Source organism: Cygnus atratus, chromosome 13 (assembly GCF_013377495.2).
Source record: "Cygnus atratus isolate AKBS03 ecotype Queensland, Australia chromosome 13, CAtr_DNAZoo_HiC_assembly, whole genome shotgun sequence".
NCBI lineage: Eukaryota > Metazoa > Chordata > Aves > Anseriformes > Anatidae > Cygnus > Cygnus atratus.
This window is the reverse complement of record NC_066374.1, coordinates 20,030,964-20,058,870: the sequence shown is the minus strand read 5'-3', so window position 1 is coordinate 20,058,870 and position 27,907 is coordinate 20,030,964. Positions and strand designations below refer to the sequence as shown.

The following is a 27,907-nucleotide window of genomic DNA, read 5'->3' as shown; positions in this document are numbered from 1 at the left end:
GAGCGAGCCTGCCAGAAGAGCCCAAGGCTCCAACCCTTCCCGTTTCGGGCACAAGGCGAGCCAGACCACAGCAGAGCACGGCCAGGCTGGTGACCCCCTGCAGGAGCTGGTGGGGCTGGGTGGGCTCCTACACCCAGAGCATCACCCAGGGGAGCTCCAGGCTCGGGTCGGGCCTGGAGGCAGGGTGCAGGGGGGCACCAGGGGGTCCTGGCACAGCAGGAGGGCAAAGGAGAGCCTCCAGCTCAGCTCCCAGCCAGGAGGAGGACGAGGAGGAGGGGGACGAGGAGGAGGAGAAAAGAGAGGAGGAGAAGGAGAAGGAGAAGGAGGAGCAGGGTTGAGCAGACCTGCCTGGGTGGATGGTGGAGACCCAAGAGCACCGTCTCTCAAACGTTGGCTTCCTCCTGGCACCGCCGCCCCGGCCCCGAGCCCAGCACCATCGTTTTCCAGTTTCCCTTCCAAGGAGAAGCGCCGCAGGGCTGCACCCCGGGGCGGCCAACTGCAGCACTGCCCCAGCACCAGCCGCGGGACGGGACCGGTGACACGGGTGACATGGGACGTGCAGCCAGCCCTGCCCTCCCTCCTCCCCAGGCTGCCCCACGCTTCACTTCCAGCAGTCCCGGCCCGACGGGAAGCAGCAGCAGAGGCTTCCCCTGCTCCTCGCTGCCACGGAGCCCCGGGCGGGAGGACGCCCTGGGGAGGTCCGGGATCGCCGCCGAGGCTGCAGCCTCCGCAGGGCAGGAGGAGCGCTCGGACTCTCGCACGCTGAATGCTTGAGACATCATATATATTTTTTTTTTTCTTTCTTTCTTTTTATAAAGAGACTAAAACAAGAGTCAACAGCTACGAACACAAAAGTTTAAAACGGCAGCGGCGGGCGACGGCGGGTCTGCCCCGCGGCCGGCGGGACGGCGTGCTGGAAGGAGGCGGCGGCATGTGCCCGGAGGCGGCGGGCGGCGGGCCGGAGTCCCGCCCGGGATTCACAAAAATAAAAATGTTACAAAAAAAATTAAAATAATTATAATAATAATAATAGTAGTAGTAGTAAATCGGGTTTGCCAGCTTCCTCCCTGCACAGTTCTCTGCATCTTGGCACCTAGGCGAAGCATCCTCCTCCTCCCCCCAAGGCCGCTCGCTCCTCGTCGGCCCCAGCTCCTCTCCGCGGCCCCGGCGTCCGTCCGGGCTCCTGGGACCCTCCGGGCCCGAAGCGGCGGCCGCTGCAGCACCAGGTGCACGGGCACTTAACACAAGGACGTGGAGGTGACGAGGGGAAATCCCAAAAACATAAAAGGGGAGGCAGAGTCTGCGGGGGCGCCGGCGGTGTCCGAGCGGGCGCGGAAAGGCAGGGTGCCCGCCACGGCGGGCGCTTGGCTCGCGCCCCGGCCGGCCGCAGTCTGGAGCAGGAGAGGAGGACGCTGGCGGCTCACCCTCGAAGTCCTGGGATTACAAAAGCTGAGAACTACAAAACTAAATACAAAGGGGGAGAGGCGGCGCGCGAGCGAGCGGCGCGCTGCCGGGCGCCAGCCCCCTGCGCTCCCCGCGCCGTGCCGCGGGGCCGGGGTCGCTGCCTCCCCCGGAGCCGGACCCGGCGGCCGCTCGGCGCTCCCCTGCTTGGCGGCGTGCCCAGGCTGCTCCTCACACCTTGTAGTAAATGTTGGCTGGGCTCTGCGGGGGCATCTCCTGGACGATGTAGACGGGGTGCCCGTAGTCCCCGCTCACCTTCTCGTAGTGCGGGCAGTAGTTGTTCTCTGTAGTCCGTAAGGGGATGATGATGTCGCTGGGCTCCGAGCCCGCGTTCCCGCTGCATTTGGGGCTGGCCAAGGTGCTGAGTGACAAGGCTGCGGCCCGCTGCTGCGTGTGCTTCCGGTGCCGCTTGCGGATCTTGATCAGGAGGACGACGAGGAAGATGATGATGAGGATGAAGATGACGCAGCCGGCGCCGATCGCCGCAAAAACGGCGACCTTGGAGCTCAAGAACCCGTCGCTGGGACCTTGGGTTTCCTGGCCATTTTGGTTGACGGAACCTGCAAGGCAAGGGGAGACGGGCGTCAGCGTGCACGGGTGGCCTACCCCACCTTCCTGCCCTGCTCAGCCCCTCGCGTGCCTTCACCCCTGCCTCCATGGCCAGGCACAACGTGACGGAGCCCTGGGGACCCATGTCGGAGGTGCCAGCCCATCCCCTCCTGGCTGGCTGGACCCAAATCTGGGCTGCGACCAGCACACGCCCCAGGAGCCTCTGCTCTCCGCAGCTGACCTGAACGGCGTAATGAAAGTGGGGCCTGGTACCCGGAGCCCTGCAATATCCGATTACTGACCCCCACCTCCTCCTGACCCCGGCCCGGGCAGCTCCGGGCCCCCGAGGGGAGGCCACTTGGCTGGCTGCACCGCGGGAGAAGAAAAGAGCAACTTTTCCTGACTTCATCTGATTTCACTTTTCTCTCAGCAGGGTCAGGAACTCAGGAAACCACCTTCAAAGGGCTTTCACACTGGCTCAGCTCAAAAACCCAAGGACCTCAACTCCTCCAAGCCCTCTCAGATGCACACGGAGGAACAGATGGGCAGCAGAGGGAGGAGGAGGAGCGGCGTGCTGAACCAGCGCTTCTCCGCAACGCTGCTGCCAGCACAGCCCGGCGCTGGGAGAAGGAGCCCAGGAGCCCGAGCTGCTCTGCTCAGCAGCCTCGCAGCCGGCTCCCTGCCCCGGCACAGCCCAGCAGCGCCTTGCCCATAACACCCAGACCTGGGCGAGGAGATGCTGGGGGACGGGGGTGCAGCTGGCACAGGGGCGCAGCGCCCAGCACCGCCCGGCTCCGCGGCTCCCAGCCCCTCTCCGGGACGCCGTGGCCACGCTACCTGGCTTGCCGGGCTCCTCCACCGCGGGGACCTTGTGGCGCGGGCTCTGCGTGACGATTTTCACCGTGTTGTCGGACTCCTTGCTGGGCCGACTCGTCGTCAGCTGCTCGGGGATGACCGCATTCGGATCTGGGCGGGCAGAGAGGCAACGGATGAGAAACCTCGACTGAACCTCAACAAAGGCAGCTCCCACCCCAATAAGTAACCCCTTTCTCCATCCCTACTGGCCACCCTGCATCCAAAAAGGCTCTCAGCCTGCCATCCACCCCGGTGCCGCAGGAGGAGCAGCTGTAGCACACCGATGGAAAAACCGCCCTCCCCTGTTTAGGCCAGTCCGTCCCTAGTGTAGCACCAGCCCAGACAATTATGCTGTTTCCAAAAGCTGCCAAGAAGAGCAAAGCCCTGTGGAGCCACACGCGGGGGACGGCGGAGAGGAGGCAGGTGCAGAAGGCAGCACGAGCACCCTGCGGCGCAGTGCCAGGAGCCGGGGGTTTCAGACGGATCGCAGCCACCAGGCGCCCCGCGGGGCAAAGCCAGCAACGCGTGGTGCACGGAGCAGAAAGCACAGGGCCCGTCTGCACAGAGCTGGGAAGGCATCGGGGGGACGGAGGAAGGGGCACAGGGCCAGCAGTGGCAGACCTGAGCGGGACACAAGACTCTCTGCAGGACAAGATGCCAGCCCATGGCCAACAACAAGCCTTAGATGATGACCGAGTTGCGTAGCTCCATAAATAACAAAGCTCCATGAAAACCCCCAGTGCTGGTAGCAAGGGATGGACCCAATCACACCACAACAGAAGCCTCCATCCTCAAACCTCTGACCTCCCTGGCAAACCCTGTGTTCAAAGCTCTGATTTGCTTTGCAAGCCATGGGACGCAGCCCTGCTCCTGCTCCCAGGCGCTCTGCGCCCTCCGCCACAACCCAAAAAATCACGGTGGCTTTTTGGGAAGCAAGAGGGATCCTGCCCTCTGCCGTGTCTTAAACGTGTGAGAACTGGGGCGAGCCCAATGGCAAGAGCTAGGAAAAAAGATGCAGCAGCATCACCCCAGGCTGGGCTGCCCTGGCTGCCTCCTCCCTCCTGGAAGAGACAGGAGGACGGAGGGAAGCAGCGTCCCCACCCTAATCCCGCACCCCGACGCCTTTTCATGTTTTCTGAACTCCTGCGCGTGGGCTGGAGCGAGTTTCTTGCAGGGGCAGCAGGAGGAACACGAAGGGAAGGGAGGCTGCCAAGGCTGCAGCGCTGCTTCTTTTGTTTATTATAAATACTGGCCCCAGAGTGAAAACAAAATAATGAGAAGCAGGCACCAGGAGCTCCACAGCCGAGAGGGGGCCGAAACAAGCCCAGGGCATGGCTGGGGCCAGGAGGCACTCGACAGCCCAGGAAGGGAGGTTTTGGGGGGTGATCTCCAGCAGCGGAGCCCACCCCACTGGGCAGAGGGGCAGGGGCACAGGCTCGTGGGCAGCGTCTGGCACGGAGGCCTCGGTGCTGGATGCTGTGCACAAGCCCGTGCCCTGGGTGGACCAGGGAGCTGCTCCTGCCTCAGTGCCCTTGCAGCACGCATGGGTCTTGTGCTCTGCTAGCTTCCAGCCTGGGCAAAAAACACCAGGCACTGCGGAACTGGCAATTACGCAGTCCTAATCCTAATGCGCTAAACATGTGCCAGTGTTGGCCAAAGAAAAAAGAAAGAAAGGAAGGAAGAAAGGACGAACCTAACAATGAAACCCTGCTGAACTTACTCAGGAAGCCATCCTGGCTCCCAACAGCCACTGGCCTGGCCTCAGTTTCCCCAGGATCCCGAAACAACCACATGCCAGGACACGGGCATACATGGCTCAGATTCCCCACCGAAAAGAGGGGCTGCTGTAACACAGAGCATCGCGGCAGCGAAGCAGTTTGAGGGTGACCTGCAGCCCTGCCCTGCCTCGCACACTGCTTTTCCTCCTCGCTCCCCTGAAGCAAAGTCAGGCTGATGGGAACGTTTTGGTGGGCCAAGGAGACGCTTGGCCTGCATCAGGATCCGGAGTCTCGCCCGGTCATTCAACTGCAGTGACCGAGCACTGCTCAATACCTAGCTGGCACTAAGCGTTTTTTGGATGGAGGAGTCTGGGGAGACTAGAAATGGTGTGTAAAAGGCAGGTCTGAGATGGTGCTTGGGCAGAGAAGGATTTGGGAGGGTTTCTCTGCTCCTCTGGTAGGCATGGAGGAAAGATGGGGCATGCCGGGAATGGTGTCCCGCAGCTGGCTGCGAGCTGGGGGCTCTGGGCACTTATTGTTGAGGGGAAAAAAAATCAAATAGATAACGTTATCAAGAAATGAAACCAGCTCCTCACTCCTCTTCTCATTGCCCTGGGATAACACGAAGCCAAAAGGAAGCCCTCCTCCCTCCCGGCGTTTCAGTGCCTGGGCACAGGACACTCACCCTGCCCCACTCCCATGCCCACAGCACACTCCCCCGCCCCACGTTCACACCCGCAGCACACTCCCCCTGCCCCACGTTCACACCCGCAGCACACTCCCCCTGCCCCACGTTCACACCCGCAGCACACTCACCCTGCCCCACTTTCATGACGATCTTCATGGAGCGCGTCTGGCAGACCCCCCCCTCTCGGTTCTCCAGGCCATCCAGCGTCCCGTTAGAGGTGGCTGTAAGGGAAGGAGACGGGCGGTTAAGAACTCTGCAGGAAACGCAAGAGCACTGTCAAGGCTTTTTTTAGCTCTCCCATCCGTGGCTAGTCCCTTTGGGCTAGCTTAGAAAAATCCCAAGGAGCAGAGGAAAAAAAATTATGAGTGCTTCCTCGCGTTCCCCAGCCTGAAGACCCTTGCCCCAAATGGCACCAGCGATGCTGCATTCACACGGGGCAGGTTTGTTCCCCCACGCCAGGGGGAACAAAATTCAGAGAGTTTTTACCAATAAGGCTCCATTTTTTTGGATTGCAAAGCAGCTCCTATCGGGTACAGGCAGGAGAGCACGCAAGGGTTACTCCCCGCTCTGGCACGCGGAGCAGCGTGCTGCCAGCAGGCCCCAGCAGCACGGGCGCGCCTCTTCAGAAGATGTTTGCAGTGGTGAAGAAGTGATACCTCCAGCTTCCCCTCGCCGCCACATCCACACAAGCGAGCCATTCTCAGTGCCTGCGCGCTCCTCCCCCTTTAATTCCTGGATAATTTCCTTTGCTCCTCGGTGTATAATAGGAACACATGCATATGCACAGTTTAAATTATACATATATAATTACACACTGTGCCTCAGTAAAGAATGTAAACTCAGAGCCCCAATGGGCTCGAATGGCTTTAATTGCAGGGCAGAAGTCAGTTAAATTCACATTAACTTTTTTCTTTAGCCGGCACGGATTTTTTCAGGCTCTCTCTCCCGTGGGAGCGCAGCGCGCCGCCCCCCCCCGATGCTGCCGCGCGGGCAGCCCCCCACCCACACGCCCAGCCGCCCGATCCCACGCCGGGGCAGGGGGCACGAGTGGGCAGGGGATGAGAAAACACATGGCAAAAGGAGGCATTACAGGATCAAAAAATGGCTTCTGGCCCCAAAAGGGCCCCCCGGTGCCAGGTGGCAGTGAGCGCCCAGTAGGTGCTGCACGGGGAGGAAGGGTGCTGGGCTGGGTGCCAATGGGTGCCAATGGATGCAGGGGGGCTCTGGCTCATGGCCCCTACCGAACTGAATTGACCCCCATCCAGCCCAGCATCGCCCACCAGAACCAGGCGCGAGGATTTATTCACGCAGGGGAGCCCCAAAACCCGGGGGGAGCACGGGGACGGCGCGAGGGGGCTGAGGGGGGATGCGCAACGCAGGACCACAAAGCCGCCTGGAGAATTCAACCGAGACAAGGCAGCGAAGCCAGGCAGGATCCGGCCACCACCTTCCCCAAGCCTCGGTGCCAAAACTCAGCCCCGGAGTTTCGGGTTACCGCAGAGCTCCGGCCTCGGCCGGCGGCACAAGCGCTGTGCCGGGGAGCGGGGCGATGACTGACGGTCGGCTGGGACAAATCCAGCAGACAGCCCTCGCTGGCTGTCAGCTCGCACGTTAGGGGAGGAGGCCAGCTACGAAGCGAGGTCTTTCCTTTCCTTCTGGGCTCCCCTTCCAGCATCGGGGGCCTCGGGGCGTTCGGTTGGTGCCGCGGCGAGGAATGGGAAATTTTTGCTTGGCGGCAAGGCGCAGGCTCGCGGAGCCAAAGCAGGTCTGGAAGGCCGTGCAGGGAGGGCTGGCGCTGCCCCTCCACGGGGCTGGATTCACCAAGAGCAGGGCATGGGCTCGGGAGCACCACGTCGCTCCCCGGCATCGCCCCTGCCTTGCCTGCGGGTGACGGTGAGCCTGGAGCAGGGCAGGGTGGGGGCTCCAAGCACGTCGGCTCCGTCTCTGCGATCCAGCCTCTCGCATGAGACCCCAGCAAATGTTTTCCTAATCAGAGAGCTGCTCGGGCAGCTGCGGAGTTATCGCCTCTCCAGCGACAGCAGCTTCGTTTGCCAGCAGCTCACCGGAGAAAGTCATATATCCACACGCTTGGGATTCGCCGGCCTCGGCTTTGACAGGAGCACTGTCAGCATAAATCCCAGTGCAAATGCAGGGGGAAACGGGAGAAACATCCCCTCAGTGCCTGCACAGGCTCTTCCCAACTCAAGCCGGAGGTAGGGCCCGAGCTCAAACGCCATAAAATCATCTTAGGGAGCTAATTCCTGCAACACAAACAAACAGCAGCTCTGTTCTCCCAGACCAGAAGCGCCTTTTTCGGGATAAAATAAGTCAAAATAAGCAGTTTCATGAACAGCCTCCCAGCCCAGCACCATGCCACATGGAATGGGGCCACAGGCAGCACACACACATCTGGGGGCTGCTCCATCTCTGACAGACTTCACCCATTCCTGTTGCAGCCCGGAAAGCTGTAGCATCTCTCTGGGACGGACCCATTTATGCTTGCTTTCACCCCAAACTGCAGCCCACCTGCACGTCTCGCCGCCCGGAGCATCGCAGCTCCCTGCTCCACGTGGCAGCAGCTTCTCTGCAGCCAGGAGCCAGCCCAGCAGGGCCAGGGAAAACATCAGTCAGCAACAACCGGCTCCAGCAGACCTTACAGAGGTGTATTTACAAGGTAATACCCAAATAATACCAAAACGATCTACAGAGAAAGTAGGGCTTCGGTGCACGGGACCGCTGGAGATGTTGCAAAGGTGGAGCACGTGGCGGTACCGGGAGACATCTCCTCCAAAATAACTCCCGAGACATCGCATTCAGATACGACAGAAATATGAAGTGTTCAAACAATATAAAAGAATGCCAGCTGGAGAATCACATGGCCGGACTAAAGAGGACACAGCTGAGCGTCCTTTCTCCCAAGCAGCACACAAGACTTTGTTGAAGAAGCCTCTCCTCATTCTGATCATAATAATTATGAGGAGAAAAAGTAGCTCTGAAAGGGGAGCCACATAAAAAAAAATGAAGAAGCTACTTGAGGGAACATAAAAGGGACAGCTAAAAGGGTAAAACGCTTGCAAAAACCATGGCGATCGTCTCCAGTACAGCCTCTTGAAACAGGCTTGAAACAAGGACGTGAAGGGCCCGGCTCTCTCCAGGCCCGAAATAGGCCACAACCGAAGCAAAGCGAGCTACTCCTCATGCTGCACAAAGCCAGGGCCACATCCAGATGACGAGGAGAGCACAGCTTCTGACAGGCTTTATGTAAACACCCGGCAGGGCCTCAGATGGCCCCGCAGGCGGGTGCGGGAAGGGGTGGTGGGAGCTGGTGCCTGCTGCGGGCAGCAGGGCTCCTGCGGGGAGCCACGCACAAAGCTGTTCCCGTTGAAAACGTTCCTTTTGCCCAAAAATGCAGCTGGAATGAAGAGGAAAGGGCATCTCGGGGGCACGTAACCAGCTCACAATGGACACCTGAGCTGTGCACTTTGTTTCTTGTTTTCATGGTGGAAGAAGATTTAGCAGCAGCACCTGCCCACAACCTGGGAAGCGCATTGCAAGCAGTGAAACGAAAGCTCACGAGCGATCCCGAAGTACCTGTGATAACAACTGCTAGGCCAAGTGGAGAGCTGTGGCGGCACTGGGTAGCACAGAGCAACCGATTTTAAATGGCAGATGAAATCCAGTGTCACCAAACGCAAGGTGACACACAGGAGAGGAAGGCTAAATAGACAATCGTAGGCTCAGATGAGAAAACTATTGCTCGGGCACGATGCAGGAGACAGGAAGGATCGTTTTCCAAACGACACCTTGGTGTCAGTAGGGGTGGACGCTGTTAGAAACGATGCAGAGGTGACGCATGGCACCGGGCAGGTCCAGCCCGCTGGGCTCCGTCCATCGGCGGGGACTCAGGGCGGGTGGCCGATGGGGGCACACAGCAACGGCAGGTGCAGGGCCCCGTGCCCGCATCCCCTTCGATTTCAGAGGGACTAGCACCGTCTTGTAGGAGCAGGAGAACAAAAGCAGCCTCTGGACAAACGACTTCGACACAGGCTTAACGCAGCGCAGCTCCCAGCCCGGAGAGCTATTAGATGCCTTTGCCTTAATGAAGCATTAAGCCCCAGGCTGCCGAGTGATGAGGATTTAACATTGATACTATTAACCATGTAATTGCTTGTCAACTCAGAGGAGATGCTCAGGCGGCGTGGAAGCAGTGGCAGGACCTGAGCTTGCTGGCGCCGCTCACCCCAACCCTCGTGCAGGCGCCCCCCAGGTGGCCACGCGGCAGCCCAGCCCCGGTGCCAACCAGCTGGCACGGCCCCTCTGCGGGGAATGGGGGCGAGCCATGCTTGTTCTCGTGCTCATGCTCATGTTCATGCTCATGCTCTGCTCTGCTCCGCTCCAAGGCAGCAAGCAGTACCGGCAGCTTTCTGTCGGCGCCCGCCCGCCCGCCCGCAGCTGCGCACCCGATTCATCACACCCTGCCTTCCCACCGCTACGACTTAGAGCTGCACCATCGTTTTTCTTCCTCCACTAAAAATATTTCAAACAAGAACTTGGTTTTGGCAGGCTGGAAACTCTGGAAGTAATACCTGGCAGCAGATAAAGGCAAGGGTCTCTTAAACGGTCAGCTTTGGACAGAGCGAGACGTTTGGTTTCTCTTCTGGATTCCCTCTAGCAGGACTCCGTTATGATTTGGGCCCCAAAGCACAATTAATGTGCTGAGACTGTAGCGAATCCAAGTCTCTTTCCTTTTATTATTCTTAATTACTCTTCCATCTGTGTACAGCGGCCCTGCTCCAGGCTCAGCCAAGCGCCGCATGGATCCAGCATGGACGCTGGCCCCGCAACCCTTCCCTCGCCCCCGAAGTGTCAAAGACTCAAGTTTCCCTATTTTATCTCACAGCCCGCTGCAGGGCCCGTGCTCGCAGAGGATTTCCCTTCCTTTTCTCGTGCCGGGGCTCTGCCGCCAGCTCCCACCTCCGGAAGGCTGCGGGAGCCCCGGGCGCAGGAGCACCGTGCCCTGCGGTGACAAGTGGCCTCGCAGCCCGTGGTGACGGCACTTTGGGCACAGAGAAGGGGCGGTGGGGAGGCACAGGCCAGCAGCACTCTGTGCATTGCATCTTCAAGCCTGCTAAGGGGCAGCTGGCATAGAGCAGCCTCGACACACGGCTCAGATCCAGCACAGCTCACCCAGGACACCCAAACCAGGCCGAAAGCCCTGTCCACTCGGGTCACCTGTGACCCCGAGCACGTTCCTCGTACACCTCCAATGTGCTCAGACACCACGCCAGCATCCTCCTGTGCAGATCTGCAAACAAACTCTAGGAGGATTTAAAATAAAAACCTAGCTCGTGCCATCCTCCCTGTCCTCCCAGTCTTTCAAGTTGTTTTCTGCACCCTCAAAGACCACAGTGCAGGTGTTGCATCGCTGCAGGTGGGTGCCGCATCCGTGCAGGTGTTGCAGCAGCACTCAGCCCCGTCACGGAGCACCCAGCTTCTTCCTCCCAGCGGGGCCAGCGCACCCCTCCCCGTGCCCTGGAGGACCCGCAGGGACACTTCCAGGCCCCCGGGCAGCAGCACCGTGTGCTCGGCTGCACGTGAACACTCTGCGAGCGCCTGGCTGGTCGCAGCCCCATCCCTGCTGAAGCACCGGCACGCAGCCACGCGGCACCAGCCCACGCTCCCGCTGCTGCTCTGATTATTTGTGTTTCCTTCCCGGGCCGTGCTGGAGGGCGGTGAGCCCGACGCCCTCTCCCCGCACACGTCACCCCAGCACGCTTCCCATCGGCTCCGGCACACCGGCGGGTCGGCTGCCAGAGCCCCGAGCTGTCACGCTGCCAGCAGGGCCGGGAGCCGCCTCCGACCCGATCCCAGCAGCAGCTGCGCTGGGAAGGGGCCCCGCAGCCCCAGAAACGCCTGTGCAAGCCAGGCCGGCCCCGTCCCCTCCCCAGGCTCCTGCAGGAGGTGCGGGGCTAGGATTTCACACACCCTCCTGGCAGCCGGCGAGCCGCTCCAGCCCTGCTTTCTGCTAGGGAGAGAAGGAGCAGAGCAGCCCATGCTGCCCCGCACCGCCAAGCCCCCACGGTGCCAGGGTCTGCGCCTCCTCGCTCCCGGCATTGCGGCTCCCCTGGGCACCCTCAGAGCACGGGGAGCCCCAGCACCGTCCTAACCCCGAGCTTGCGTTTCACATCAAGCACTCCCCGTCCGCTCTCTGCCTCCTCCTCTTCGCTCCTCGGGGTCCCCCAAATGCAAACAGTTCAGAAACCTGCGGGTGTTGGCTGGAAAACGCCATCCCAGGAGCGCAGAAGCTGGGAATTTAACAGCCAGGAATCGCGACTCCTTCTCAGTTCCCAGCAGCTGGTTTCACGTTCCCTCTGCCTGGAGTCTGTCACCCACAGCTCCTTCGTGGGCCGGGCACGGAGCTGAGGGCGAAACCCTCAGGGCAGGCTTGCGAGCGAGGAAGGAGCCTCCCAGCGCCCCCACCTCCCGCGCACACCGCAGCCGTGGGCACCCCGCGTCCCCGCAGCTCCTGTTTGGAAGCGCTCGGCTTTTGCTGACGGCATCAACCTCGAGCAACAGCTGGGAGCCGCGAGCAAAGGCGGCTTTTATGGCTTCACCTGGCGTGGTGAGAGCCCCGAGACGAGGAGCATGCTGCAGACACAGTGCCCGCCGGCACAGCCACGTCTGCTGGGGACCCTCACCCCAGCCAGCGCCACGCTACGGGGACGGAGCCGGTGCCGGCGATGGCCACATGGCTCCAGCTGTCCGGGGAGCGGGGGCAAGCGGAGAGGCCGGGCAGGGCGCGAGGCGAAGCCAGTTGCCGGCCGACACAAAGGCACCATTTATCGCAGCGGTGCTCGCGGGGGATTTGGGCGGGCAGGAGCACCACATCCTCCCGGGGAGCACGGGCCGGCAGGGAGGGAGCTGCTGACGCCCACCAGCAGCACGCGCCCAGCCCTGGACGTACCCGGTTAAATAAATACATGTTATATAAATAAATGCATGAATGTACATTTAAAAATGAAACGCATAAACAAATAAACAAGCTTATCTATAAATAAATAACCTTTGAACCAACAAAGCCCTATATAGCGCCAGGGAGGGAAATGCAAGCCCGGACCTCCTCCTGCCCGCCGCAGCGTGGGGCCGAGCCCTCGCAGCACCACGGCCAGCCTCCGCTCGGCCTCACGCACGGCATGAGGAAATGACCTGACGGTGCTGATTCCAGCCCGGGTCGGCTGCAGTCAGCATTTCGTGGTTTTGCACTGAATTTCCCGGCTGGCGGGAGCCCTGCTCGGATTCACCCCTTCAGCAGGGCCAGGGCACGCGGCCCCCTTGGGGCAGAGGGCACCGGGGGCTCGCAGCAGCCTCGATGCCGGGTGCCCCGACCCCACCACACGCTCTCCCTGCTTCTCGTACAGCAGGGACAGGCAGCCAGAGCCACTGTCCAAAACGGAGCCTATGCTGGACGCCGGCAGGAACTTGGGACTTTCCAGGCTGCCTTTTCTGCTGCCGCAAACTGCCAGCAAACGCCTGGTGAAAATCAGAAGGCTGAAAGACGCTTTGAACAACTCTAATCAAAATGGTTGCGCGGGGTCTGGCTGGGCAGAGTTTACTTCCTGCCGGCCGGGGTCAAACCACCACAAAGATCAATAAAGGGGCACAAACGGGAGGGGAAAACCGAGGGGAAAACCGAGGGGAAAACTGAGGGTAAAACCGAGGGACCGGCGTCAGCCTGCAAACCGGGCACGTGGTGCCGCAGCCGCGCCGGGCTCCCACCTCCACCCCCCACTCGTTCCACGTCTGTATGCAAACCACAAAGCGGGCGGTGTGCTCGATGTGGCAGAGGCAATTCTACAACAAAATATTCGGGTTTTTTAATGTTCTGGCTTGCACATTTACCTCCTCAACCGTAACGCTGCCTAGCGCTCTGCCTGCCCCCCGCGAGCGGCAGCTCCGGTGCTTTCGGACCCGCCAGCCGGGCAGCGACCCGCTGTGCCCTGCGGTCTCGGGGCGGGGGGGGAGAGCAGCAGGCCCCCCCCACACCTCGTGTACCCCGCACTGGTCTGGGACCGCCCCGGGTGCTCTGGGGCAATGGGCAAGCAGCACTCCTATTGCACAAAGGAAGATGCTTTAACGCGGGGAATGACATCAAGAGCCCAATTTCCCATAAAAACAGCTTTTTGATGGAAAAAAATATAATCAGCCCTAATTAGCAGTGCAATTAAGAGTCACAGCCACATGGCAGGTAAGCTCATCAAGGCCAGAAAGAGCTTCTCGGCTGCAAGACCACTGCTTGCTTACTCAGCCACATGCCCTTCAGCATCAAACTCTACTGAGACGTCCACGTGGGATCAGGTCACAAAATGAAGCCTTTCACTTAAGGTCCATCCGCCCCCTTCCAAAAAAAGACAGCAGCAGCAGGAGAGAAAGGTTATTTGCAACGTCTCCGTGGCAGCCCCAAGCAGCTAGCTACATGTCAGAAAGGAAAAAAAAAAAGTGCCACGTAATTCTCCACCTGATGCTCTGCCAGAGTCATTTGTGGGCCCCGCTGGGACCCAGGGAGGAGGAAAGCACTTATTGAGTTTTAACAGGGTGTAAATCTCCTCGGTTAGGTAGCAAAACATCTGTGACTCTGCCGGGGCAATCTGCCGTCGCGGGGACGGGGAGCGGCTGGCGGGGGAGAGTGCGGGTCCCTGGCGAGCAGGAAGGTGGCACGGAAGGACAGAAGGACAGAGGGACGGAGGGATGGAGGGACAGAGGGACGGGGACGTGCAGAGCAGCGCTCCCCTCCCGGCTGCAGCTGCAGCAGCGGGGTTAGCCAGGGCTGCGTCATCGCTACCCGGATGCCGAACTGGAGGCGGTTCAGAGAAAAAAATCAAAGTTATCAGGGACCGGAGCGGCTGATTTATGTGCAAATGTCCTGGAAGTGGAATCCGCCTGGCTTGGCGGAGCCACAAGCGAGGGAGAGCGCTCGGAGACGTGGAAGGCGTAAGGCGGCCGGGGGGGAGAGGAGCTCAGGGTGCGCTGCGGGACAGCCGGGAGGAAACCCGCCTGCAATTACAGGCACACTTTGCATAAGCATCAGGAACCTGCCGGCAGCGGGGAAGTTTACACGGGTGCGCAGAGGCAAACAACCCCACGGCGGGGATGGGATGCGGCCCCGGCCGCCCTCCTGCAGGTCTCAGTGCTGCTGCTGGGCGCTGCCACATGGACCTGGCGTCCCCCGAGCCACAGCACCCGGGCATTCCCAGGAGACACCGAGTCCCCCCAGCTACCCAGTGGAGGACGTGCCCGCTCGCTGGTCCTGCAGCCGCAGAGATATGGGAAGGATGGAGAAGGGCCCCCTGTGCCCCCCAGGGCAGGGCCGGCCCCGTGGCAGCGGGGAGCAGGCACCCGCTGCCGTCCCCCCGCAGCCCCGCGCCGGCTGCAATTACCTGTGCCAACACCCGCGTAGCGCCGCGGGATCAAAGAGCGGCGGCGTTACACAGCAGCAGCAGCAAAATCATCACTCCTAGGGCAAAGAAACTTCAAATAGCAACTCAAAGTCCTCCTCCCCGGAAAGGCGAGCTTCCAGAGGTGCAGCACGCAACCTGGGGAGCCTCCACCGGCACAGGCAAGCCGGCCAAGAGGATTTCAAAACACAGATCATTAGAAATTAAAAAAAGATGGAAAAGAGCTACGTATCGCAACTCATTACTGCCGGAGCCAAGCTGGCTTGCAGGCTGCACGTCTCGCAGCCCAAGCATTGCAATGCTCCCCGCAGCCCCAGCGTGCTCTCGCTCCACAGAATTGCAGAATCCAAATTCCAGTTGGATCTGCAGCTCCCCACCACTGCACAGCCAAGCGCCTACAGCTCCCATGCGAGCCCCCAGTGTTCCACCGCGCAGCAGAAGATACAAATCACGGTATTTCCATGTGAGGACAGGCCAGGTCACAGCTGAGGAGATGTTTGCAAGCCCATGAAAATGCAAAGAGGGAGAAAGCTCCGGCGGAGGCGAGCCCCGCTCCCACACAGAAGTGAGCTCCTCCGACAGCCTCGTCCCGGCTCCCCAGGGACAAGAAAGCACTGCAGGTGCACAGACAACAAAGAGAAAAGCAGCAAGAGGGTCTCGAGGCAGGAGCAGTTATTTTAAAAATACACCAAGCAAGTGGTTGCCGGCGCTTATCAGCTGCACACCCTTCCCAGACGTGCCTACACGCTGTGAGTTTTTTTCAAGCCATCTTCAAGCTGAAGGCTTCTTCAGCCTTTCAAGTGTCTTAGCAAAAATTTACTCAAATCGCAGTCATGTTTTTATCTTTTCCAGCGCTGCAGAGGAAGCCCTCAGCACTGCACACCGCTGAAGAGCAGGGTCCCTCCTGACACCGCCTGCCAGACAGAAGCACCGCTGAATTGCTGCACCACGGAGCATCCCCCAGCTGCTGGACGAAGACCGCAGGGCTCAGCCCAAAGCCCGGTGTCACAGCCCTGCCACCTGCGAGACCTCCCGGGGTCCCCGTGCCCCGGGCAGAGCCGGCTCCAGCTCCCGTGGCCACGCAGGAGGTCGGGCAGGGGCCGGGCTGGCAGCGCGCACCGGGCACGGCCCCGCGGGGCCCCCGGCCAGCAGCAGATCAAAGCGCTGGGTATTTACCTCCTGGCCGGGCGCAGGGACACTGGCCCTTTCTGATAGGGCTTTTCATCCCTATTAGCGCCATGAAAGGCTGAGCCATGAGATCAGCTGCCAGGGGCTGCGCAGGGACAACGCTGAGCCGAAAAGGTCAGGAGGGAGGAGGAGAAGAGAAAAGAGGCAGAGGCTTAAGGGACAGGGCTCAACAAAATCGCATTTACTGTGGTCACGGTCTTCAGACAAGCCCCCGAGACAAGTAACCGCGTGTTGTCTAAGGGCCATTATTTGGGTTTGACATGTCCAGCGCAGGGACTTTGAAGTTCCGAGGCGGGCACCGCTAGAGCCCGTTTGTCCCCAGCACCAGCCCGACGGCTCCCACACCGCCCAGCGCCTCTCGTGGGATGCCCCACGGCCGGGGCATCTCCTCCCCACCAAAACCACCTCCGCCACCCCTTCGCCCCCAGCCCCATCGGCCCCGGTGATGTCCCGGAGCTCGGCTCTGCTCGTGCGCCCCCGCCACCACGGCGCAAAGACGCAGAGGCTGCGCACCCGCAGCGCGCCAGCCCATTTGGGTGAAGAATGAGGAAGCTGGTTAACTGGGTTTTATATCAGCAGAAGTTCACAGCTCTCATCGCGGCATCAAACAGCACTTCTGCTTTCAACTCATCTTCACCAAACAAGTCGTGGGACGGGAGCTGAGGAGTACATGAAAGTGGCCACATTCAAATGCAGTCAGCAAAGAAACCTGGCGGAGAGCTTGGCCGGCGGGCACCCGGCACGGCACCCACCACACACGGCACCCACCACACGGCCGATGGGGAGGGAGGGAGGAGGGCTCAGTGTCCATGGGGACAGCAGGGGTGAGGGAGGAAACAATCGGGCTGCAGAAAGGCCGAGGCTCCTGGAGCAGCTCCGCGGACACCCTCGCGCAGGCTGCGACTCCCAGCTGGCTCTCAGGCCTCCTAAACCCATGGCAGCTATTTCGGGAGTCAGGGTGGAGCCAGAAAAACAAGTATGGCAGCGTGTCTCAAAGACAAAAAAAAAGAAAAAAAAAAAGAAAAAAAATTAAAAAAAGAAATAAAAAAAAAAGAAATTAAAAAAAAGAGGAAATGAAAACAAAAAAAAGGAAAAGAAAGGAAAAAAAAAACAGAGAAAAAGAGGAACAAATAGAGAAAAAGGAGAAAAAAGGAAAGAAAAGAGGAGTCTGGCACTTGGCAGTACACAGGTGACCCCCTTCTCCACATTAAAATTCCAACTAGAATAGAAATAGAAAAATGCTGAGGAAGAAAGGGCCAGGGATGAAACCCGCGTCGCAGAGGCAGCGATGGCCTACAACAATAGTTCTTGCCAGGTTGGGCCTAATTGCATCTAAAAACAGAAATGCAAGACAAGGGGTTTAAAGGAACAGTCGGTGTAATATATCAGGGCTCTCTGAATCCCGCTGCCAAAAACTGTTAGATTGGATTACGAACATCATTACATCAAAAATGGATTGAAGGGCTTAAAGACTAACAATCAACAGGAAACGCGTGAGATTTATGGGGCAAGCGTCTACTGCAGCCTCGCCTCTGCTTTAGCATTTTCTGCAAACGAACTGGAGGAGAAGGACGGCTAGTTATGAGTTGTTTTCCCCGCTGCTCTCCTTGGGGGGGACAGGTTGGGCACCACGAGAGTGCCCGGGGTCCCCACGGGGTACCCCAGAGATGCCACCTGGAACCCAGGCGGTGCCGCAGGGACAGGGCGCTGCCCGCCCCGTGTGCCAGCGGGGACTGAGCGGGACTGGAGGGACTTGGCTCTTCTGGAGCACTGGGTCCCCACCAAACCACAACCACGGCAACGGCAGAGAACAAATTGGGCAGGCGTGCCCGAGGGTACGGCCAGCGCCGGGCTGAAGGCACTCGGCATCCGAGGCATCCCCCTGCCAGGCACCGGCGGCAGCTGGGGCACTGCTGGGCTGCGGCCAGGGCTCCTGCCCCGGAGCTGCCAGGACAGCTGGATCCACATATCTCTATCTAGGCACCTCATTACCAGAGATAGCAAAACTGGAGCAGGTTCAAAGAATAGCAGCAAACGCAATTAAGAGCTGGAGAGAATTACGGAGGGGGGTGAGGAGAGCTAAACCTGTACGGCTGGCTCGGGGACGGGGAAGCCGGCGCTGCCCACAAGCATCCCGAGAGCGCAGCCACCAGGGAGGGGGGAGGAAGGTGATTCGCGTGGGACAAGGACGCGGCGGAAGCAGAGCAAACCACAGGAAATTGGGAAAAGTTAAGGCTGAGGAGCAATGTGGTTATGGACAGGCTCCGGGACCCCGCAGCAGGTGACCTGCGGGCGAGAAGCAGGACCCACAGCGACACAGCGGAGCCCCCCGAGAGTCCTCCTCTACCTTCCCAGCAGCCTGCCCACGGGCTTGGCTTCGTGCCTCGCAGAGGAAGCCCCAGATGGACTCTGCTAGGGGGCAAAAAGCAAAGACTCGTTCACCTTCCCACACAGCAATGCGGGAACCCCACAGGAGAGAACCCTCTCCCCTTCCCCGTCCCTCCCAGCACCGACCAGACACCCACGGCAGCGAGGGAGCCTGCAGGGGACCAAAGGCACACGAAACCGAGGATTGCCTGAACCTCCATCGGCCACGGAGCAAACAGAGGAGCAAAGCGCCCCGCTCCCAAACCGCCGGCCCTCCTCCTCCCCACGCCCCGCCGCAGCCCCAGCAGCCGGCAGCAGCCCCACCGAGCCTTTGTCTGCGGCACGGACGTGCAGCCAGGAGCTCCCGCATCTTTTTCTTTATGAAAAGGCTTAGGAAGAGGAATCACCTTCCCCTGTCCAGCCGCAGGAGAAAAGATGCTTTTAATGAAAGCCTCCAGCTGGCATTGAGGGGCTCGGCGCGAGGGTTCGGAGGATGGGGAGAGGTTACGTTTGCTTTCAAAAGCCTTTTTCATCGCTAAAGCAGCCTAAGCCGAGGGCTGAGTGTCCCTCGGTGATAAAAGTGGCCCTAAACAAGGCTTGGCATATCCAACGTGATGGCGGGGGAGCGGGGGGGCGGCCCTGAATGAGGAGGGACGGGGCCGTGCGGTGGCCGCGGGCTCTCGCAGCGGGGCTGGGGACGGCACCGACCCGCGGCCGCCCGCTCCCGGCTGCGGCAGCGCCGCTTCCCCCGGCTTAGGGCTGCCGGCGAAAGAAAAGGAAGAAAAGAAAAAACCTTTTGTGTGTCCAGGCGAGCTTGGGGAGAGGGGAATAACAAAAAAAAAAAAAAAAAAAAAAAAAGACAACACGTGGGTGGTCTGCTCGGGAGACTTTTGACTTTGTTTTTTTGGCTATTTTCTTTCTTGGCAGAAAGGGTTCCTGGGGCTGCCGGGCAGAGGCTACGGGCAGATCACAGGAGCATCCCCGGCCCACCCAGGGGCCAAAGTTCAGCGCACAGCGGCCGCCCGGTCCCAGCGCCGCCGAGGCTCGCTTCAAAGCGCGGAGCAGTCAAGAGAAATTAAAGTCAGAAACGGTCCGAGACGGGGGCAGAGCAGCGGCGGGCAGGGGGCACCGCCGGGGGCAGCGGGGCCGGGGGGAGCCCGCGGGGGGACGGGGACGGCACCTGGGCACCGGGACGCGGAGGTTGTGCTGGGTTTTGTGGCGGCCTCCAGGGAGACTCCCCAGGCTGGAGTGAGAACTGGATTTTGTTATGGATATAGAGAAAATTTGTCCGTATGGGACAGGATTCAGGTTTCTGGTGGCGGAATCAAGAGTGCAGTTCCAGCTTTCTCCCTCTGCAAGGGGAGAGGAAAAGCAGGGTGGGAGGTGCGCTTGCAAAGCAAGGGGAGGGGAATAAATAAAAGTGCATTCACAAGGCAGAAACTACAGTTAGATGAAACAAATGCGAGGAGTTTAAGAGGCTCGGCCAGGCCCCCGACGGGACGCACGGTGGGGACGGTGTGAGCCCCGGAGCCGGCGCGATGGAGACCCAGGTGCGCCCGCGGCTGGCCCAGCTCAAAGCCACCGGCCCTTGGGAGCCGCGCTCGCCCGCCGCAGCGCCGCCGGCTGCTTGTGAAAACACCACCGAGAGCCCCGGGCCGCTGAGGAAGCCGAGCAGCAGCTTTGGTAGGACGTGCAACGCTGCTCCGCCACCTGGGAAAGGCAGAGCCTGGCAAAGCCTCTGCCCACCCGGCCTTGCCCTCCGCCGGCACCGGGGCTTCTCCTATGGGGTGGCAAAGAGGAAACCCGTGCTCTTCTCCTCCCCGGGGCTTCCTTAGGCTCCCGAGTTCGTTCTGGAGCACGTGTTTGTCCCGGAGGGCTGCTGACCCTGCGTGCAGAGCAGCCGCTGCCCGAGCGCTTCAGGATGTTTGCCCTAAATACAAAAGGCAGATCTGTGGCGGTGCCTTGAGCCCCTCTCCCTCCTCTTCTCCTCTGCCTACTGAAGGGAAAGCTCGCAGCTGAATTAAGCCTTGCTTCAGCTGGCGAGCTGCAGGAAGGGCTGACCTTTCCGAGCCCAGAGCCACCGGGCTGCAGCCAGCCCTGGTCACTTGCAGCGAGCGAGACGGGACCGCGGGGACCTGCAAGAGGCAGCAGGAGCCGGGCAGGAGGCGAGCGGGCAGCACAGGGGGAGCCCCGGGGGAATGGGGCACAGGGCGGCTGTTGGCAGCCCCGCCTCTACCCCAAAAGCAGCAAAGATGGGGACCCCCTGCTACACGGTGCTGGGAGCAGATGACCAGAAGGGACATTTTGTTTAGAAGCTGCTGCAGCCCCTTTTCCACCATCCCATGCTCAAGCCAAGCGTTAGAGCTGAGCAACGTGTACGCTACGGATCCAAGGGCGGGCTGAAATCTGACCTGCAGGAGCCCATTTGGCTGCTTTCTCAGGACCAGGCACGCTCAAATTGTGCTGCAGTGAAAAGAAAGCCATCTCCAACACCAGACGGGGCTCACGAGGGAGCACCCAGGCTGGCAGCCTCGCGCCGCCCCACAGCCAAGCACCTCCTGCCCCTCAGCCCCGAGCCAGAGGCTGCCTGTAGGATCCTCACCACCCCCTCCAACGGCAAAGATCTCAGGCCAAAAATACCGTGTTTACTGACCCCAGTGCACCAGCCCCCACGTCTCGGCGCTGGCCTCCCACGCGGCCGGCTGACCCCTGCACTGGGCCACTTGCTGGCGAGCCCGCGGCGTGTGACAGCAAGCAAGTAGGGGACAGCAGAGCCACACCGTGCCCTTTCCCTGCTGCTCACACACGCCGAGCAGAAACAGCGCGACACGGGGCAAAGCTGGCAGGGAGCTGGCAGGCATCGCCCAGCCCCAGCACCAACCCCACGGCCACGAGGGAGGATGGAGATGTCCCGGCCGGCACCCACGGACGCACCCCGTGTGCACCATCTGCACACACGAACCATGGGCTCAGAGAAAATTCCGCCTCCTTCCTCCTACAAAGCCGAGTTGTACAGAGAAACAACAGCACCCGGCCCGCGTGCTGACAGCCATTTCAAACTGCAACAAGTTCTGGGAGCATCTCTCCAGGCTGCTTCCCACGGCGGTCAGCGAGGACGGCCGAGCCGGTAGCATTTGCCACTATCGCTCCCAATCCCTGACTTTATACCGGGAGCGTCCCAGCTCCAGGGCAGCCCTACGAGAACGGCCCCACAGCACCTCCGGCCCCGCAGCACCAAGCTCCAGCTGCGAAACCGCTCCAGACACAAACCCACTCGGCTGTGGGCAGGTCTCACCCCTGCTGGAGGGACCACTCCTGCTCCCAGCTCTGCGCAGCGGCCAGATAAGGGCCGGGACCCCTCGGCCTGCAGCGCATTCCTCCCCTTCTCCCATCCAGCGGGAAATATTTTCCGTGCGTGTCAGCTCTGAGCAGGAGCCAAGTCCCAGAGCAGCGCCTGGCAACACTGTCCAGGCCCCCGCAGCCCCCAGCCTGCGGCGCGGGGTCCGGCCGGCGGCGAGGAAGAGCGTGGCGACTCACATGTGATGAAGTAATCCTGCTGCCGCTTGAACTCCAGGCCCATGTAGTTGGGGCTGAACTCCTGGAACTTGATCGTGAAGCGGATCTCCTGCTCGGGCCGGTTGCACGTCACCAGCACGTTGGGGTCCATGACGGTGCTGCAGGCATCGGCCTGGTCCTTCTTCACCAGGTACAGCTTGTAGTACTCGTAAGGCTTGGACGGCTCCGCCTTGGGGCAGATAATGTCCAGTTTGTCCCCGATCTCTGGGTAGATGACCAGTCCCTTCCCAGTCATGAACCTGCAAGGAGAGGAGAGGGCGAGACGTTAGCGACGCTCGTGCCCAGGCGTTCCACCCCGCGCACAGCCCCGCTCCCCCACAATTTATTTCAGCCATAAACTCAGCTGTTCTCCCTCCACAAAACGCCTTTTTATTTGTCACCAACACCAAGTTCTCCTCTTCCTTCACCATCACTGCACAAAGAACCAGCACATCAGCCACCAGAACCAGAGGCTCGCCCGGTCCAGCCCTGCTCCAGTATGGCACCACCACGCACCAGTGAGCAGCGTGGCCGGAGAGGGAGCCGAGCCGCCCCCCCGCTGCCCTTCCTAGTGCAGCCGGCTGCAGACACCGCGGCTCTGCCCATGCGGCCGTGCCCCAGGGCCAGGCAGCGAGCTTCCTGCGGGACAGCAGGTAATTAGGGACAGCAGGTAATTAGGCACGGGAGCAGTCGTCAGGACGGGGCGCGGGGAGGGATCCCTTCCACGCCCCGGTTACGGAGGAATTCCTGTCCTTACATGGCAGGGAAGGAAGCATCTCGCAGGACAACTTCTACCCACCCGGCGGTTGCCACAGCTCAACGGCGTGCCCAGGAGCGTGGGAGGACCGGGTGGAGAGGAGCAAGGAGGGAGGAAAGCTATTTGGGGCTGGAAGGCAGGGCATTGTGAAGGGAAGGGAGGGAAGGTAATGTGCTGATAATTAACATTCAGATTTCATTATTGCAGAGCAATACTCTGACTTTTTTTTTTTTCACCGTGAAGTAGAGGATTAGGGCAACTAGGAGGGAAGCAGCAGAGCACCCACTTTGATGTAGGCAACATAATGCGTTCCTGATGGAAGATAACGTGGGAATGGATGTTCCTGCAAAGCTATCTCTGCTGCAACTCCCTCGCACAATTTGGGCACGGTGAAAAGCAGAGCACGTGCTCCGACGGGCTGCACGTCCACGGCTTCCCCTGCCTTCCTCCTGGCGCTGCCAGCCCCTGCCTATCCCCCTCCCGTGGCAGCGGGGCCGGAGCCTTGGGGCTGCCTCCTCCCAGCGTCAGCGGCGCAGGCTGAGACTGCAGGCACCAGGGAACAGGATCAAGCATACAGGACCAACCTGCTCCGTGGCTCCTGTGCAAGTCAGAGCAAGAAGCCAAGGAGCTGAAACCAGAGCCCGAGCAGCCCAGGCCCCAAGCCTCTCGCCGCGCGAGCTCCGGCACATTTCCACGCCGGCCGGGCTCGGAGAAGGCAGGCGGAGCCCGAGCCCACACACACCCCGGTGCCCTTGGCGAGGGCTCCCAGGCCGGGTTTCAGCTGTAGGGCAGCCAGGAGAGGCACCCGTCACCGGCACCTCTCCACAGGCAGAGGCCCAGCAGGTAGCATCGCCTTCCGTCCACGCTGCCCCCAGCCCCAGCGGGCTGCATTACGGGGTGCTGCCTGCCCCATCCCTCCTGCCCATCAGGGGAGCTCCGGCTCGGACCGAGGAGCTGAGGTTCTCCACCAGCAGCAGGAGAGCTGCCATGGCACCAGACATGGGGATAACCGGGACCATCCCAACCCCGGCACCACGGCGGCTCCACCGGCCATGTAAGCTTGCAGGAAGCAATTACGACTCCTGGAACCAGGCTCTCCTGCAGCAGCCCCAAAACAGAGCAGGGACCTCAAGCCCTGCGAGGCCCCGCTGCCGCCGGGAAGGTCGAGCGCAGGCAGCGCCGCTCCAGCCCCGGCTGCCGGCAGGTGAGCTACCAAGTAGGTCAGCTGGCCCCCGGCCAGCAGCGCGCTTCCAAAGCGTTACACGCGATAAAGGCTTCCCCCACCCACTGCCTGCGCCCTGATGCAATCCCCGGAGACGTTTAGTCAAAGATGCAAAGAAGCCCCTGCCCCTCCCTCCCCTTGCTCACCATCCCCACCCTCTGCGAGGCCACAGACATGCAACACAAGTAAACACTTGCATGCTCACTCACAGGTTCCCACCCTAAGAGGCAGCTGGATCCCACATTCATTTCTCCGCAGTTGGGCTGAGTCAGACGTTTTCTGGCAAAGGGCTCCCAAGTGACTCAAATTCCCTCCTTCAGCCTCTGCCAGCTCCCTCCTGCCCCAAAGATGCCAAACAGGAAGCCACAAACGAGTCAAGCAGATGTCTCGCAACTCCCGAGTGAGAGCAGAGAGCTCCTATCCGCCTCCCATCTCCACACCAGGAGGGCCGATCACACCCCCTGGGCCAGCGGGGGCATCTGCAGCGCCCGCGAGCCCGGCAGCCCGCGTGCCTTCCACCCGCGCTCACGGCGGGTCACGCTGGTTTTCAAGCACGGCAGGGCTGGAGCGACGCGGGGAGGGGAGAGCCGCTAAAGGCATCAAGGCAACGCGGCTGAGAACAACCAGACGCGACGTCCCGTTGGCATTCCCTCATCTCCCAGAACTCAGCAACGAGGCCAGGGCGCGCTTTATTTGTTTTAAGGACAAAGCGATAAACCAACTTTCTTACATCGGCGCTCAGCCTCAACTTCAGCAGCGCGGAGCTTCTGCCTGGGGATTAGCCTAGGAAGGCTTTCCAGACTTCCTACGTGAGAAAAAAGCACGAACCAGCTGCCGGCCGCAGTGGCCACGGAGCCCGGGGGCTCTCGCACGCCCCGGGGCCGCAGCAATCCCCGCAGCAATCCCCGCAGCTCCCCCTGGGGAGAGGCCAGGCGGGTATCTGCTTTGCATGGGTATCTGCTTTGCATCACGGCCCACCGCGGCTCAGACAATGCGCACCCTCCAACTGCTGCTTCCTGCCAGCAGCATTCCTGCGCGCGTACACATTTTGCCCTTTGTCCTTCAATTTCCCTGATTTTTTCTCCTCCATTTCCCCCTTAGTGCACTCCCTCTCTTCTCTAAAAGTAGGGCTGTTTCCAAGCTAAAAGGCTGTTCAGCATTAGCGATGATAAGAAACCCCTGAAACTGCCTTCCCAACACCTCCCTCGTTGTGCTTTGAACTCTTAACTCTATGTCAAGATTTTTTCCCCCTATTTTTTTTTTTTTTTTGTCACAAGCCACGGCTGGTGACAGTCGTTCTAGGGAAGACTGAAAATGGCTCCCATTAGGTAAGAGGCCAGTTCTCCAGGAAAGTCTCCTGTGCAATAGCGAGGGTGAAAAGCAACGTTCATCACCAGAACCGCAGAGGGAAAGGCATCCAAACAGGCTGGGGAGTCGCCTCCGCACGTTATTACAGCAAGTTTTGCATTTGAGAAATTTTACTTCTTAAGGGCCAAACCAGGCTTAGCCTCTTGGCACACGGGGACTTGTCTTTACAAGGACACATCTCCAAACTCAGGTTAACTGGGAGGAATGAGCAGATTACTTTTAAATTAAAAGGGAAACTCGCTAAGCCCTGAGAGCACACGCTGTAATTTTGGGGAGGATCTGCTGTATTCCTCATACAGACAGAGCTTGATTTCCCTGCTCTAAGGTGTGGGGGGAAATCAAATTCAATTCGACCTTAACGACGAAACTGTGACTGACATCTGCATAATAAAGCACTCTGGGATGCTCTTCGAGACATGCAGTGTATTAGACAACTTAAATTAGGATACGGCAGACTGGCGAAGCACTGAGAAGGAGGATGGCTGTTGCTCACAGCAATAACCTACTTACATCCCAACCTCAGATGGCTCTAGCCAGCGCGAGCCAGCTCCGGGGACACGCGCAGACCCTGTGGCCACCCGCACCAGCACTGCAGGAGCGGGGATGGAGCGGGCAGCATGCAGCTGGCCAAAGCAGGCGGCCTGGCACGGCACAGCACGGCACGGCACAGCACGGCACGGCACGGCTCCCGCAAGCAGAGCAAGGCTGGCAGGAGATGGACACGCAGCCGCTGCCCCACCAGCGAGCGCGTGGTGTCCCTCTGGGGGCTAATCCTGCACCGTGCGCGCTGGCACCGGTGTTCCCCTGCCAAGCCATGGAAACCATGAATGGGCAAGCCCAGCAGGCCTTCGCTTGCTCCTGCTCCTGCAAATGTGACAGCGAGCACATCCACGTGTCTTCAGCGGGCACCCCTGGCCAGACGCACGCAGCACCTTCCCCGACACCCCCAGCCTCCCAAAGCCCCCAGCCCTCTTGGCTCTTCCACGCGAACTGCGGCACGATGGCTTGGGGTGAGCGGTGCTGAGCTGCCCGGCCACCCCGTGCCCCCCTCTCCTCTCCCAGCGCCCCGCGGGGATGCTCTCGTGCCGGGGACATGGGGAGCGCACACGGCGCCTGTCCTGCAGCAAGGTCTGCCCGTGCCACCACGGACGCCAGGTACGCAGCAGAGGAAGCAAAAGCTTTGCAAGGCAGGAGAAGCCCGGGCTGCCGCACATGCCAAGACGTGTCTTCCCCAAGGACCTCCCAAGTCTAAAGGCTGAAGCCGTCCAAGTCGCTACAAAACCAGAGGCAGGCACTTGAAGCCGATGCGAATCGGGAAGCGTGCTCTGCTCAGCTGGGCCTCCTTTTTATCTGGAAATCTCAAGTGCTTCATGAGATCGAGCCTCGCAGCCACAGGAGACGGTTGAAGGACTTTGTCACCCCCAAGTGCAGCACTGCTGTGACCGGGCAGCAGGCCATGCAGCCGACTCGAGCTCAGCTCCATCTGTACCCGCCAGCAGGCACCTCTCCGGGCAGCATGCTGCCTGCCCACCGCAAGGCTCCTCTTCCCCGCTGCCCCCCTGTGCCCCCCCCAAGGAGGAGGAGGACATTTCTGCTTTGATTCACTCGCCGTTTGTACCATCGCCGGTTAAGAGCTCAGAGAAAACATCTCAGCACCTTTTCTTTTGGTGTCAAAGGTGGGAAGGATTAACTGCAGCCATTCCAGTTCGAAAAATAAAAATAATGTACCGGTGCTGCACGCATGTGCTGGAACAGAGCTGTTACCAGCAGGCTCATGATGTGAAGGCCCCCGGGGTGATTTGGGGGGCACCGGGAGCTGCCACCCGCAGACCCGCTGGGGCTCCCCGTGCCGCCGAGGAGCATCCCGGCGAGGCGGCCCCGCGCACCGGCCGGCCCTGCGGCCCCGCAAATTCCTGGCCCTGCAGGTTCCTTGGGAGCTATCAGGTGGCAGCGTCCAATTTCCTCATTGTTTCGGGAGGTGTTTTCTGATGGGAAAGGTGAAAAGGGTATTTGTGAGCCTTGTAAACCGATTCCTCCGAGTTGGGTAAACAAGGGGAGCTCTGTTGGCAGCCAGCCTCTGCGAGCCGGAGATGCCTGAGCAGAGAAACCCAACCAAGGGGCAGCCCCCCCGGCCCCAGTCAGGGGCTCAGGGGTCACTGGGAGAGCCCCCAGCCCCCCTGCAGTTGGAACCCAAGGGGCAAGCCCATGGGCAAGTCCCTCCAAGGGGCAAGTCCACTGGAAGCCCATGGCTTCCAGCCCAGGCTCTCCCAGGGCCACCCCCTCTCTGTGCAGGGGCTTGGGCTCCAAAAAGCTTCGGTGGGACCTCATGGAGTGACACGGGTGTGACAAGTGGGACCCGATGGAGTGACACGGGTGATGTGCTCCCCGCCTTGGAGTGTCTGGTGTCAGGTGTAGCCACGCTTGTATCGCAGAGGAGATTTAACAGGAGAGGAAGAGGACCGGGGTGATAAGGGATAATCCCTCAAAATATGCCGCTGGGCTACCTGGGGGGGTTTCAGTGGCCTTTGTTTCACTGCCCAAGAGAGAGTTTACACAACACTGTGCAGCCCCAGCAGCTTCCCCAAGCGAAGGAAGGGGCCTGCTACCTCCTCCCCCTTGGGTCCACACCACGGCATCCCAGCCCCCAGCCCTGCCTGCCTGCGCCGGAACGGCACAGACCCAGCATGATGACAGGCAGGAGGGGGCATCCCAGCCGCACTCCCACCA

At 60.5% G+C, this 27,907-nt stretch overlaps 1 protein-coding gene across 1 annotated transcript in view; it reads right to left on the bottom strand.

The window, feature by feature from the left end:
- Positions 1 to 1,001: 1,001 nt before the first annotated feature.
- The window catches only part of EFNB1 (ephrin B1), a 55,820-nt gene continuing 28,914 nt past the window's right edge, over positions 1,002 to 27,907 (bottom strand). The window contains exons 2-5 of the mRNA XM_035541899.2: positions 21,816 to 22,093; positions 5,400 to 5,492; positions 2,848 to 2,976; positions 1,002 to 2,021 (exon numbers count right to left, since the gene is read on the bottom strand). Coding sequence (XP_035397792.1) covers positions 1,633 to 2,021; positions 2,848 to 2,976; positions 5,400 to 5,492; positions 21,816 to 22,093 — 889 coding nt within the window. The 3' untranslated portion in view covers positions 1,002 to 1,632. The remainder of the gene's footprint in view (positions 2,022 to 2,847; positions 2,977 to 5,399; positions 5,493 to 21,815; positions 22,094 to 27,907) is intronic.